The sequence below is a fragment of the Thunnus maccoyii genome, chromosome 18 (assembly GCF_910596095.1).
Source record: "Thunnus maccoyii chromosome 18, fThuMac1.1, whole genome shotgun sequence".
NCBI lineage: Eukaryota > Metazoa > Chordata > Actinopteri > Scombriformes > Scombridae > Thunnus > Thunnus maccoyii.
This window is the reverse complement of record NC_056550.1, coordinates 11,536,754-11,549,621: the sequence shown is the minus strand read 5'-3', so window position 1 is coordinate 11,549,621 and position 12,868 is coordinate 11,536,754. Positions and strand designations below refer to the sequence as shown.

The window sequence follows — 12,868 nt, the reverse complement described above, 5'->3', positions numbered from 1 at the left end:
TTTTAGTGCCATTTTGATCAATGTAAATTAACACAATGAGAGTTTATCTAATGATTATTTTACTCATATGCTTCACTCTGTTAACTTGACCTCACCATATAAACAGTCATATCTTCTCTGGTAGAAATCTATCCAGTTAAGGTTAAGGTTTGATATGGAGCAGTGTTTCCTGACTAGGGTTAGGCTACTTGTGAAGATCGTGGAATAGCTCAACTAATTTGAAAAAATGGAAACTATGATTTGGTACATAAATAACTATATCCACATATCTGTGTTGAAGCCGACTTCACGGGACACACCTCCCACCAACCTAAGTCACCACATACTGCGATTAAGAGTGCATTAAAACCAGTTAGAAAGCAAACAGATAAGTTGAAATAGCTAAAAGTTATGAATAAATGGTTGAAACATCCAGCTTCTGCCACTTCAAGTGGTAATATGAAAAAAAAAAAAAAAGGTTAGGAACCACAATAGTCAATTTGGTGTCTGTCCGCCACAGTTTCATTGCTGGCTGTGTGGACAGTGACATAACACTGCAATAGTAGTTAGACCTGTTTCTCCAAATGTCCTACATCAGTTTAAAAGATTCTTTATGGGACATTAAAGTCAACCTCCACTCAAAAATTTGTTTCGTATATTGTTACTTCACTTGGATGTTTGAGCTTCACTGTGCAGAATGATGTATGTGCAGAGTTTGACACTAGAAGGCTGTTTTCACATTCATCTGCTAATGTGGAAAGTTTCTCTGTGCTCATTGAAAATCAAATTTTAACGAGTGGGCCTACAAGCATGATTTATGACATCACAAATAGTTTGGAGCCATCTGATCCGATGTTCAATTTACACACAGGTGATGTGGAAACTTGAAGCCTACAGTGCACAAACACTGAGAAGTGACTTTACATTGAAGTAGGAGACATCTTGTGTCCAGCAGGAAAACTTCAGAAATAAACAATATTTGCACATTTATAGATACTGGATTTTTTTTAATGAGGGAGAAGGAGTAGATGTAATTTTAAGGATTTTAACAAGATAATTGAACTTTTCTGTGGATAAACCATATCAGACACACATTATTATTTAAAGTATATTATAAACATCTTAAAACATGTCTGGAGGGGATCTTTGAATATGCTCTTCTGAAGTTGCTACACAAGTCGAGCGACCCGGTTTAAACACCATTCAAAATACACAGTTTCAAAGACAGCATCGCCAATATTCTTTATTGATCGTCTCTGTATTGATACGTCACGGATGCGTCATTTAACTCCCTGTATCGTAAAGCTGTTACAATTGCTGTCACTGGCGTCGCATTTGGTTTCAGCTGATCTCACACTCCTGAACGTGGCCATTATATAGTTGTAACATCCAAAGGGCTTCAGGTTACAGCACGCGGACAGGCAGCCGCACGAGGACACAGGGACAGAGCACGCGACGGCACATTATGGGTAACTAAAAACACCTGTCTTGTCACAAAACGACATATTATGACACTTTATTATATACTGTATACAATATTGTGTAACTGACTTAGCTGTGTCTACTTGCACAGTTAATTATTTAAATATATAAATGTCTCCTGAATTTATTTGACCAGTTCCTATATAATTACTTGTTTAACTGTTTTTTCTTACATACTTGCGTTCATTCATTTCATTATTTACATCTGTACGGTCTGACCTCTCAAACTTCACTGCGCTATTATAAAATACGTGAAGGCAGGTACCCTGACTGCATAGCATCTTGGGAAATGTAGTGCGTGATCGCGTCCAAGCGATGCGTCGACGCCGCTGGAACTACTACATTACCCGCAAGGCTGTGCGCTGTCATACGTCAGCTGCAATCACAGTTTGTATCTCCAACATGGCGTCGCTGGGAAGGAGGCGCGGTGTCCCAGTAAGCAGGGAGAGGTCAGTTACTGTACATCTTGTCCGTTAAACGACAATGTTTTAATGTGATACATCGTTTGGTCGATGTCACCGCTCGCTAGATCCCAAACATGCATATGGTGTCGGCCTTAAAGTTAAATGGCGAGCACGACAAGGGTGAATTTTATCCCATGGTTAGCTAACATTAGCTGGCTAACGTGCACAGCTAGCTGACGTTATTAGCCAGGAATCAAACGAGCAGCTCATGTGATGTTTTGGTTGTTTCACACCAGCCGACAACTTGTGCGTAAAGTTGCTTTTAATCGTGCATTGTTGCAGACGACTCACTTGCTTCACTTTACTAGCTACGCTGAGTGTTTGTCGACCTGCTCTGAAAGTAAAACGCTCCTCAAGTTACCCGGCCAGTCCTCCAACTTTCTGCCATGCAAGCGAGTGAGCGAGCCTTATCTAACCGACACATCATGTCCCTTTGCTCGGTCACCCTACAAACCTTTTATTGAGTGTCCAAAACGCCTTAAAATCCTTTATTCCTTCAGCCAATAACACGCTGTCTTTGAAGCCGAGTGGAGCTTTGTGTTTGCTTGTCAACCTGCACTGGAAGGCCTCAGAGTGTTGACATTTGTCTCCTTCAGAGAAAATATACATTTCAGAAGAAGAAAAACCCACTTACAGATGTGTTAAGACAGAAAATTATTTCAATTATCAGTTAATTATTGTAATTTACTTGTCAAGCTGCACTGGAAGGCCTCATAGTGTTGACATTGATACACACACACACACAAATGCATTTGTTTGTCTCCTTTAGAGAAAATATACAATTAAGATGAAGAAAAATCCATTTACAGACAAAAAATACTGACAGAATTATTTCAATCATCAACTAATTATTGTAATTTATTTGTCAAACTGAAATATCAAATGGTTGTTTGTCTCAGCTTTACATATCAGAATCAGGTTTATTGCCAAGTAGGTTTGCACATACAAGGAATTTGCTTTGGTGTTGTGATGTATAAAAGTCAAAAATATACACAAATTTAAGTAAATCTAAATAATCCAAAAAAAAGAAAAAATACAATGAAAATGTGTCAAATATATTCCGAGGAGAGCTGCTACAGGTTTAAATTTTAAATGGAAGAGCATGAAATTAAAAGTACAAAATATTGACCAGGAGTAAACAGTATATTATTACATGTAAATAATAATAATACAAGTTGCGTTAATGTAATGCACCGTGTCAGAAGAAAAGATCACAGATGTGCAAATATGATATTATGGGGTTTTACGTTAATATAATGTGTAATGTCCATGGGAGGGATAGAGTCTGTGTCAGTGGAGTTTGAGGCCTTGTTTATCAGGCCAGCCACAGGCAGGAAGAAACTGTTCTTGTGGCGTGAGGTTTTGGTCTTGACAGACCTCAGCCTCTTGCCAGAGAGGAATGTTTCAAAAAGTTCATGCTGTGTTTCATGTGGAGGTTTTAGAGCTACTGGTCAAAAAATTTTTCAGACTTCCCTTTTTAGCCCAGAAAACTTGTGATTGCCATTTGGTAATTTTGACATTTCACAGTTGAAATGTCAGCCCCAGTATACACATCAAACAATTAATATGCATACACATGATGTAGGACACATTCATGTAAAATGAGGTTAAATCATAACAATTGGGAATTCCCAAAGCTGTTGTTGGAATACATATAAATTGAAATCATACTGCTGTAAAATCTCCATGCAATATACACAATATACACATTACAATTATAGTCATGTATTCCTGTAGTTGATATGGATATAAACAATTTAATTTTAAATCTTGCATTGTGTTCATAGAAGCAGATAACACACGTTATGTTGTTTTGTTGTTGTATTTACTAAAACCAAATATATCATTTATGTTACAGATGATGTGTTGTGATATTGTTAACCACTTGGAGAATTGATTAGGAAATTATTTAGATATAATAACCAGCTGGGAATGTTTGTCTTCTTGCCTATTTCAGACAAAAGTGATGTATCTACAAAAAGTGGGTAGGTTGGTGTTGAAGGTCGTAGACGTATTGAGTCTACTCCCTATCCTTTCTCTCACAGTTTCCATGCCTGTTTTTCTGTCTCTGCACAGGGGAGTGATGGCGGCGACAGACTGCTACATTGTACACGAGATCTACAACGGCGAGAATGCGCAGGACCAGTTTGAGTATGAGCTGGAGCAGGCACTGGAGGCCCAGTATAAATACATTGTTATTGAGCCCACACGGATCGGAGATGAGACGGCCCGTTGGATTACAGTGGGCAACTGCCTGCACAAGACGGCTGTGTTGTCAGGTGCCGCTTGCCTCCTGACGCCACTTTCACTGCCCGCTGAATACTCGCGCTACGTGGCGTTGCCTGCTGGCGCCCTCAGTGTTGCCTGTGCTGCCCTCTACGGGATTTCATGGCAGTTTGACCCCTGCTGCAAGTACCAGGTGGAATATGACAGCCAAAAACTCTCGCGGCTGCCCCTGCATACGCTGACCTCCTCCACGCCCGTGGTATTGGTACGCAGGGATGACATCCACAGAAAGAGACTCCATAATACGATAGCACTGGCTGCCCTGGCGTATTGCGCCAAGAAGATCTACGAACTCTATGCGGTATGAGTGCGCTCTGAAGAGGATTTAAGAACCCACGGAGAAAAAGGAAAAAACAAAGAAAAAAAAAACAGAACCTATCCACCCCCAGATGTAAGAGAAGGGGAAGTCATGATCAGGCCCAGCAGTTAGCTCCACACACACGTGGTGGGTGCTTCTATTTTGAACTTTGATCAGAGGGATATAGTTAAAACTAGAAGGAATTGTTTTTTCCCTTACATTTCCTTTACCTCTATGTGACAACAACAGCACACTTGTCTCTGTAGTACCCTTGCGCCTCCTCCCCTGTGCCCTCCACCTGCATCCTTGACACACAAGAAGCTCGTGCACAAGGGTATGGCAGAAGTTCCTCTGGACTGAATCGTGTTGCGGTTGAGACGGACAGACATGTTTTTGAGTACCAAGCTCTTTACCCGTTCCCTCGTAGTTTTACTGTACCCCTTTCTTGCTGATCAGTACATCACCCTTTCATTAAACATTAGGATATTTTAAACTCACTTTTCTGTATTTTATTTTACTTTTTTTTTCATTAAATGGATTCTACATGATGTCCAGAAAAGAGCAAATAGCTGCAACTTATTTGAGATTGTGTCCTGTTCGTGTAGATTTTCTTGTTCAAGAGAATGGAAGTAAGATCTTGTGTGACAGCGATTGTGGCTCAATGTCCTGTGTTGACACACTAAAAAGACTAACTTTTCAAAAGTCCCTTTTCACACATGTAGAGGTAAAACGCTTCTCAAAATGTATATTACATTAACATAGAGTCATACCCTGATAATAGAAATTTAAATATAGACACGTTTTGACACTACAAATAGTAATCACACAGCAAATTCTAAATTCATACATGTTATGTTTATCCAGTGGTGCTTGTGCTGTTCAGCAGTTTTAAAATTTTGGGTCCCAGGATGAGGTAATACTGGTCATGAGATGAAGTGAAGGATGAGTTGTGCCAGAACAAGAGATGTGTAACAGTATTCAGTTGAATATTTCAGATATGAAAAATAAATGCATTGCAATGCCCATTTTTCTGTGACAGCAGGAAATGAGCAAATTAAAATCTTTTTAAGGTATGTTTGTTCATAAAGAGTTCCCTAGAGATGAGTTTGGTGTAAATCCCTCAACAGGTTCTTCAAAGTGTCAGAAATTAAATCAGTCTGTAAGTTTAAAGGTTTGAAAATTCTGGAGGTGTTTCAGTAAATGGTGTCATCACACATTATGCCATCAGACCGCTCTGATAGGTAGGAATGAATCACACAAACATTAAAGTTTTGCCTTCACTTCATCACAATATTTTGTCTGCAGTTTCTGACATAAACGGAGGATTTATGACAAGTTTTACACTGATTTATTATGAAATGTTCAACTGTTGACATTGATAAATGTCACCCACCTGACTGTAGGATCCATAAATTACCTCCATAAATGGTGCTCTCAGCAGTAATCTGTATTGTTACATAACAGCTGTGTGCTGTTAAAAAGCAGCAGCTCCTCAGACAACTGAGACCTAGGCTGCTGCCTCTAACATGGCTTTTGTGTCTGTGCTGGAAAACCACAGGATAAACTATAAAATTAAATGCATTCCTGCACACAGAGTATGCAAACCCTTCCGCTGCTATTGCCTCTCACCTTACATTTACTTTATGGGATGAACAGACCTGACACGGGGAGACAGAAATGCTGAAGCAGATGAATGAGTGCTCAGAGGGACAGCCTGAGACAACCTCATCAGATTGCTGATTTGTGACCAGAGCAGGCTAATTATCTGTCAGCTGAACAGCTTCTGACAACAGTGCTGATACACAGGAGTTGGACTGATTGATGGACTGGCTGTTTATCCACCATTTTAGAGTAGCACTGCTGGGTCTGGTGGCATAGGAATAGCCCAGTCATCATAAAAAGATTATTCACAAGGATGGCTGGATGACAGGTCAGTATTCAGTGTAGCCTCTTTTCCCCAGTTGTTCCCAGATCTTTGTTTTCATGTTCCTGTTGTCCTTTTCAGGCTTCCTGGAATAAAAGTCAGATATAGGCTACATGAGACCATCTCCTGGAGAGAAATGTGATCCAAAGATTTGCCCACAGAACTGTGTAAAACTATTTGCAGTGATGATCAATAATCAGACTATTGACATATGCATCTTTTTCCATGAGAGAAGGAATAACACTTGTGACACACCCATGTCTTATTTAGATCTGAATATTTCAGTAGCTTTTTCAGAACAGTCTGTCCTTGTAACAGTTCAGCTGTTTCAAGAAAAATATTGTTTTAAGCTCAAAATTAAGCTGGTTTTGCTGCTTATTTTCCTCTGCAGGAAAAAAAAACACCCTAGACAAATATTTACGGATAATTTGCAGCAAAGCACCGTGCTAAACAGTCCTTGCCAGCCCATACGTGCCACTCAGCACATAGGCTTATTAAAACTTCAACCCCCATAAGTCCTTGCGGAGAACAAAAAGATCTCGATAGTAACCCTAGATTTGCGAAAGATATCGCGAGAGTTATCATTTTAACTCAAACCATTTCTCTAACCCTAACCAAGTGTTTTTTATGTCTAAACATAACCAGACCTTAACCACAGCGTTGTCACATCATAAAATATAATTAATTTGTACAATGACAAACAACGCGCACAATGAAGGAACAACGCGTACAAATCTCGCGAGAGTTTCGCAAATACAGGGTTACCATCTAGACACGACTGACCCCGGTAGTCCACTCCAGTCGTTGGGTACTGTTTTGTTAGACCCGCACGGTACTGTCCACAAACACCGACCCACGCTGTTGTGTTGAAGGGCAAGATAACTACTCAGGTGAGCTGTAACTACTGTATAAACTAACATTAGTGTATGAGTTAGTTACTGTGTGGAAGCTAACGTTAGCAGTAGCGTCCCCATTCATTTCTGAGTTGTAAGTTCTCTACTAGCCTGCCTGTACAGCTCATGTCAAGCACACCATGTTTTGTTGTAAGTAAGGTTTTAACATCTAACATATTTTATATTGAATGTATATTATCACTGTCATTAACATAAGCCAGGTATGCGTCACTAAACGTGCTAACTGGTGCACGCAAACGTGTATATTTATGGTTTCAAACAACACACAGCTCAGTATAAATATTACTTTTTCTCATAAATCACACATTTATGCAGCAAGATGCTGTGTCTTTTCCCACAGTGTCCTCTGTTTTTTCATACAGTCCAGTTTACTCAGGTGTTGGGTATCCACCTGGTAAAATCACCTGTTAAAGGACAAATCAAAAGTGAGTACAGAGGAAATGGAGACTGTTATAATTGATTAATTCTCTATGCTGCGATGTACCTCTTAGATCCTTAATACACAACTAGAAGGTATGAAAATCTCACCATTAGTAGTATAGTACAAGAGACTTGTTACTGACTAAATGCCATATTATTTGCTGAGCATTCTTTATTCTGTTTCCTTTAAGATAAATTCCTGATACTTCTTAAATGTTGTCATCTCATCTGACTGTGTGTGTGTGTGTGGGGGGGGGGGGGGGTGTTCATCATATGGTAGCACTTGTCACTGTTGCCATGCTTGTTGTTTGTTTTGTGATTTGGAAACAAGTGGAAGAGGCTTAACTAAACAGGGACATTAAAACATCCTCAATCCCCTTGGCATGAGAGCATGAAAGCTTTCAGAGCACACAAGTCAAGGTCACACTTGTTGAAAGCCACATTTATGGGTTTTTTTTTAAAACTCACAAAGCCATTTTATCAACAAAAGAGTAGCACTACAACTAACATATTTTAATCATCATATATTTAAAATGTCAAAAAAAAATACGAGAAATGCTTATTACAAGTTACCAGAGTCATCATGACTTAAATTGCCTCCTTAATGTGATGTTCAGGTAATAAAAAACCTTCATGTATTCGTCCTAATGATCATACAAAGCTGATAAAACAACGCTGAACTTGACATTTTTATAGCTGTAACCAGCAAATGTTTATATTTCCTTAATAAATGACTAATTTAACATAATTTTTATGGTTTGATTCCCAGACAAAGTATGATAACAGAGATGGCTGTTCTCATAATTCATTGGACAGTTATCTTTTGGGTGTAAATGTTCTTTTAAACAGTTAAAGGCAGACCTTTGCTGAGTGACATCTCCATACAAAAGCAATGGATTTGAATACTGTCTTCTGCGATTAACAGTGACTTCTGTAACAGTGAGTTTGTGTCTGCAGGTAGCTGGTGTGGAGCAGGGAGAGGGACTGTCAGCCATGGAGCGTGTCATGGGAGGAGGATTGCTGCCACTGGCTTTAGCAAGTGTAGGGGTCTTGCTGCTGTACCGGATACTTGCCCGACTCAGAGCGGGAACCAGTCTGCAGGACACCGTGGTTGTCATCACTGGAGCCAGCTCTGGACTCGGGAAAGGTCGGTGTCTAGCTTACATGGAGACCCTTATAGTAACCTGTGTCAGTTTGTGTGCTAAGACATTGTGCTTTATGTGTTTTTTGTGTGTTATAGAGTGTGCACGGGTCTTCCACGCTGCAGGGGCACGGCTCGTGCTGTGTGGACGAGATGCAACCCGCCTGCAGCAGGTTGTTCAGGAGCTTACAGCAAGTTCAACAGACACACAGCGGCAGGTGTGTGCACACACTCATACAGTATCAGACCGAATAGACCAGTTAGGCTGCTGATGGTCTTCCATATACTTTACAACTGTAAAACAACTATTGTATATAATTTTGAATTTAAAACAAATTTTTGAAGTAAAACAAGTATCAAATTTTCTCAAGGTAGTTTTATTACTAATCATAACTCCTACTTGGAAATTCAAAAAAGTTTTTGTGTCTGAGAAGTGCCACCTTTTACCATGAGAAAACACATTTTCTCTCTCAACACTGCACATTAACTATTTCAATTACTTTTAAGCTCCAAAAATGATAGATAGATAGATAGATAGATAGATAGATAGATAGATAGATAGATAGATAGATAGATAGATAGATATTAACCCTAAAGGGAATTTTAATGTTACAGCAGCCAATAATAATGTAAAAATATTAAAGACACAAATGCTATTCAAGTCTTAATTATATAAAATAACTAGATAGACTATTTCTGTGTCCATGGATGTCAGAATTGAGTGTACTAAATATTGATACCTGAATAATCTACACAATGTATATGATAACAGCTTATACTGTACAGTACCCCAAAGATGATCAAAATATGAATCTGAAATACAACAATATAATAAACTAAAATAAAGGTCCAGGTGACTTCAATGTCAGAGGAGTCCCCTCTCCTGACACAGAGGAGCCTGAAGGCAGCTGGCGTTATATTCAAAGCAGATGTAGATCAATGATTGTATCGCATAAAGGCAGCGAGAGGTGAGATAACTGTTCCACTCTGTTCAACCACCAGACTCACACTCCCAGCACCGTTACCTTCGACCTGGCAGACACAGACTCAGTGGAAAGAGCTTCAGAGGAGATCCTGAGGTGTTATGGACAAGTGGACGTCCTCATCAATAATGCAGGAATCAGTTACCGCGGCAACATACTGGATACCCACATTTCGGTCCAGAGGGACGTTATGGAAACAAATTACTTTGGGCCTGTTGCTCTCACTCAAGGTCAGTGAAGAGCACAGCCTGGACTGTTGAATGTGTAATAGCTTTTTTTATTACCTGAACCTGAGTAGTTGATGAAGTGTAAGGGGTTAAAAAGTCAGAAATACATAAACTAATAACAACATTTTCAGATTTTTCTAGGAAAGCACAATATTTTACATTTTACATTTTTCTTTCCTCCCTTTGCAGCTCTCTTGCCCTCCATGGTTCGCCGACGCAGCGGCCACATCGTCGTCATTAGCAGTGTCCAGGGCAAGATAGCCATTCCTTACAGATCAGCTTGTGAGTTATCTTTACTCATTTAATTAAAGCAAAGAAAAAAAATGTTGACTGGAAATGAAGCAGGACTCTGGTTTGTGCACACAGACGCAGCCTCTAAGCACGCCACCCAGGCCTACTTCGACTGCTTACGGGCAGAGGCGGATTGTTATGGGATTCCAGTGTCCGTGATCAGTCCTGGGTACATCCGAACCAACCTGTCGGTCAACGCTGTCACAGGTGACGGCTCCAAGTATGGAGGTGAGGCTGTAAAAAAAAAAAAAAAAGTGTGTAAATGTGTTTACAGGAAAGACAAGAATATCAATAAGTGTGATGAATGTGCAACTGTAGAGGAAGTGAGGAAGGGGGCAAATGCTTTTTTACTGTACTGTACAACAATGGATGTGTACAAAAAGCATTAGCAAGTACCTTTCAACAACAATGTAATGCCAAGTGCTTTACATCAGACATAAAAAGGCATTAAGACAAGATATAAAGGAAACACAAGGCATATAAATAGGATTTAAAGACTGAGTTAAATAGAAGATGAAATGAGATCAAATGGAATAAATCAGTGATGCTAATTGTTTCTTGTCTGTGCAATGCTGCTTTCAGTTTTGGACAAGACCACAGCAATGGGCCGGGACCCCACTGATGTGGCTCAGGCCATTCTGAGGGCAGTCCGTAAGAAGAGCAAAGATGTCGTTCTGGCAGGACCTCTACCCACTCTGGCCATCTACCTCCGCACACTGTGGCCCGCACTCTTTTTCAAGCTCATGGCCTCTCGCGCCCGCAAGGAGCGGAAACCTAAAGACGAGTGAGGACCGGCAGCTCACGGGGGTGTCATTGGCAAACAGATCAAAACATGAAACTGACTGCTTCACACGGAGGCTGAATGGACACGAGATGTGAATACATGCAGCGCTTCAGTAACACTTTTTACTGGCTTACTGGCTTTTTTTGTTGTGCTGCTAGTCTAGCTTGTGTGAAATAAACCAGAAACTTGTAAATACATTGTAACAGGTTCTGATGGTGTTTATTTTCATTATTGATCAGAGGCCTGTATCACGAAGCAAGTTCAACTCAGTCTGGCTCTCTTCGGGTGAGCTGGCTTCACTGATCCTAACATTGGCCGTCCTTGATATCTGGTATCACGAAGCTGGTTATCAGATTTAGTGATTTGGGGTAGTGCTTTTTTTCTGAAGTAAAACTATGAGCTATTAATAGTAAAACTATTAATACTGCACAATAAAAGCAGAAGTCCTACATTCAAATTTTTGTTTAAAGTGAAGAGTGAAAGAGAGGACTTAGCGCAATGTACTTTAATTTACTAAACATCTGTTCAAGGTGGAGCTTTTAATTCTAACTATTTTATATGATGCTGTTTAATGAATAATAATGCATCATATTTTAATTGTTATATTTTGTGAGTAAAATCTGAATCTGCAACACAGAAACCAGTAACATTTATCTGTCAGGTGATTGTAGTAGTACAATGTTTTCCAATTGCTACATATTGCTCTTTTTTACTTGTTGATGACTATTTTTCCAGTGATCTGATTGGTCAGTGGTCAGGGTGTTGACAGTGCTGTTGTGATCTGATCCTCTGCAGCATAAGTTGCCATGGTGATTTATCCCAGTTAAAAGCATGGATGTAAGTGAGCCAGCTTCATGATACCGGAAAACCTGAGTTAAGCCCAACTAATCTCGCTTTGTGAAACAGGTCCCAGGTGAGCAAAGACGAACCGCTCAGCTGTTTGTCCTCACAGTCACTTTTTAAAAATGGGTTGTTTTTAAATGTCACACTGACTCCTTGATGTTGGCTTTACATGACCAGGTATTTGGTGTATGGATTAAACACTCAAACTGTGATTCATGCTGTAACATCATGTTTGATATTATCCATCAGGTCTGAGAAATATTATCTTCCAGGTCAGTGACTGATGCCTGTTTTACTGTCGCTTGCTGTAACCAGAGATGCTATTATCCCGATAGTGATATCAGATATCAGTCCGATACAGATTCAAATAGCTGGATCAAGCATCAGCTACCGTTATCTTAATAAATAACAATTCAGTTAACTTATATCTATGTATTTATTTGTAACATTTTGTTTTACAAAGTTAGGAAAGCAATGTTTAAGTCAAGCCTGATGTTGTCTTACACATAAAACACAGTGAAGCATTCAGCTTATTGATTAAACAATGGTATGAGATTGGCACTCCGTATCAGCCGATACCCAACGCCCAGTTATCAGCATCAGGACTGAAAAAGTCAGATCAGTGCATCACTAGCTGTAACAACAGCTCTTACCTTAAAAAAAAGAGCAGATGAGATTTCATGTATTACTGTACTACTGGCTTTCTGATGCCTTGCAGTCTGCACAAAGGTACAATTTAAAGTACTAAAATACAGGATTTGATGATAGTATCTCGTATCCTGTTTGGCTTTCCGCAACAGTTGCACTGAAGACTGTAAAACAAATACAATAG

At 39.6% G+C, this 12,868-nt stretch overlaps 2 protein-coding genes across 6 annotated transcripts; both read left to right on the top strand.

Moving 5' to 3' along the window:
- The first annotated feature begins 1,340 nt into the window (after nt 1-1,340).
- On the top strand, nt 1,341-5,006 carry tmem11 (transmembrane protein 11). 2 transcript variants are annotated; one of them, XM_042394202.1, is made up of 2 exons: nt 1,341-1,448; nt 4,002-5,006. In XM_042394202.1, the coding sequence occupies exon 2, from the start codon at nt 4,009-4,011 to the stop codon at nt 4,516-4,518; it is 510 nt and encodes a 169-aa protein (XP_042250136.1). In that variant the 5' UTR covers nt 1,341-1,448; nt 4,002-4,008; the 3' UTR covers nt 4,519-5,006. The 2 variants fall into 2 exon arrangements, with proteins under 2 accessions (XP_042250136.1, XP_042250135.1); XM_042394201.1 differs by lacking the exon at nt 1,341-1,448 and adding an exon at nt 1,762-1,910.
- Nucleotides 5,007-6,034: 1,028 nt separating this feature from the next.
- On the top strand, nt 6,035-11,390 carry dhrs7b (dehydrogenase/reductase (SDR family) member 7B). Of its 4 annotated transcripts, none has more exons than XM_042394198.1 (8): nt 7,177-7,323; nt 7,710-7,772; nt 8,725-8,914; nt 9,008-9,126; nt 9,911-10,121; nt 10,308-10,400; nt 10,485-10,637; nt 10,992-11,390. In XM_042394198.1, the coding sequence occupies exons 3-8, from the start codon at nt 8,761-8,763 to the stop codon at nt 11,195-11,197; spliced, it is 936 nt and encodes a 311-aa protein (XP_042250132.1). In that variant the 5' UTR covers nt 7,177-7,323; nt 7,710-7,772; nt 8,725-8,760; the 3' UTR covers nt 11,198-11,390. The 4 variants fall into 4 exon arrangements, with proteins under 4 accessions (XP_042250134.1, XP_042250132.1, XP_042250133.1 ...); XM_042394199.1 differs by having other exon boundaries at nt 7,688-7,772; XM_042394200.1 differs by lacking the exons at nt 7,177-7,323; nt 7,710-7,772 and adding an exon at nt 6,035-6,439.
- Nucleotides 11,391-12,868: the final 1,478 nt, after the last annotated feature.

Coding starts and splice junctions, on each gene's coding strand:
- tmem11 (XM_042394201.1), top strand. CDS start 1,777: ATGCGTCGACGCCGCTGGAACTACTACATTACCCGCAAGGCTGTGCGC. Junction 1,911..4,001: donor GTCCCAGTAAGCAGGGAGAG/GTCAGTTACTGT, acceptor GTCTCTGCACAG/GGGAGTGATGGCGGCGACAG.
- dhrs7b (XM_042394200.1), top strand. CDS start 8,761: ATGGAGCGTGTCATGGGAGGAGGATTGCTGCCACTGGCTTTAGCAAGT. Junction 10,122..10,307: donor GCCTGTTGCTCTCACTCAAG/GTCAGTGAAGAG, acceptor CTCCCTTTGCAG/CTCTCTTGCCCTCCATGGTT. Junction 10,638..10,991: donor TGACGGCTCCAAGTATGGAG/GTGAGGCTGTAA, acceptor TGCTGCTTTCAG/TTTTGGACAAGACCACAGCA.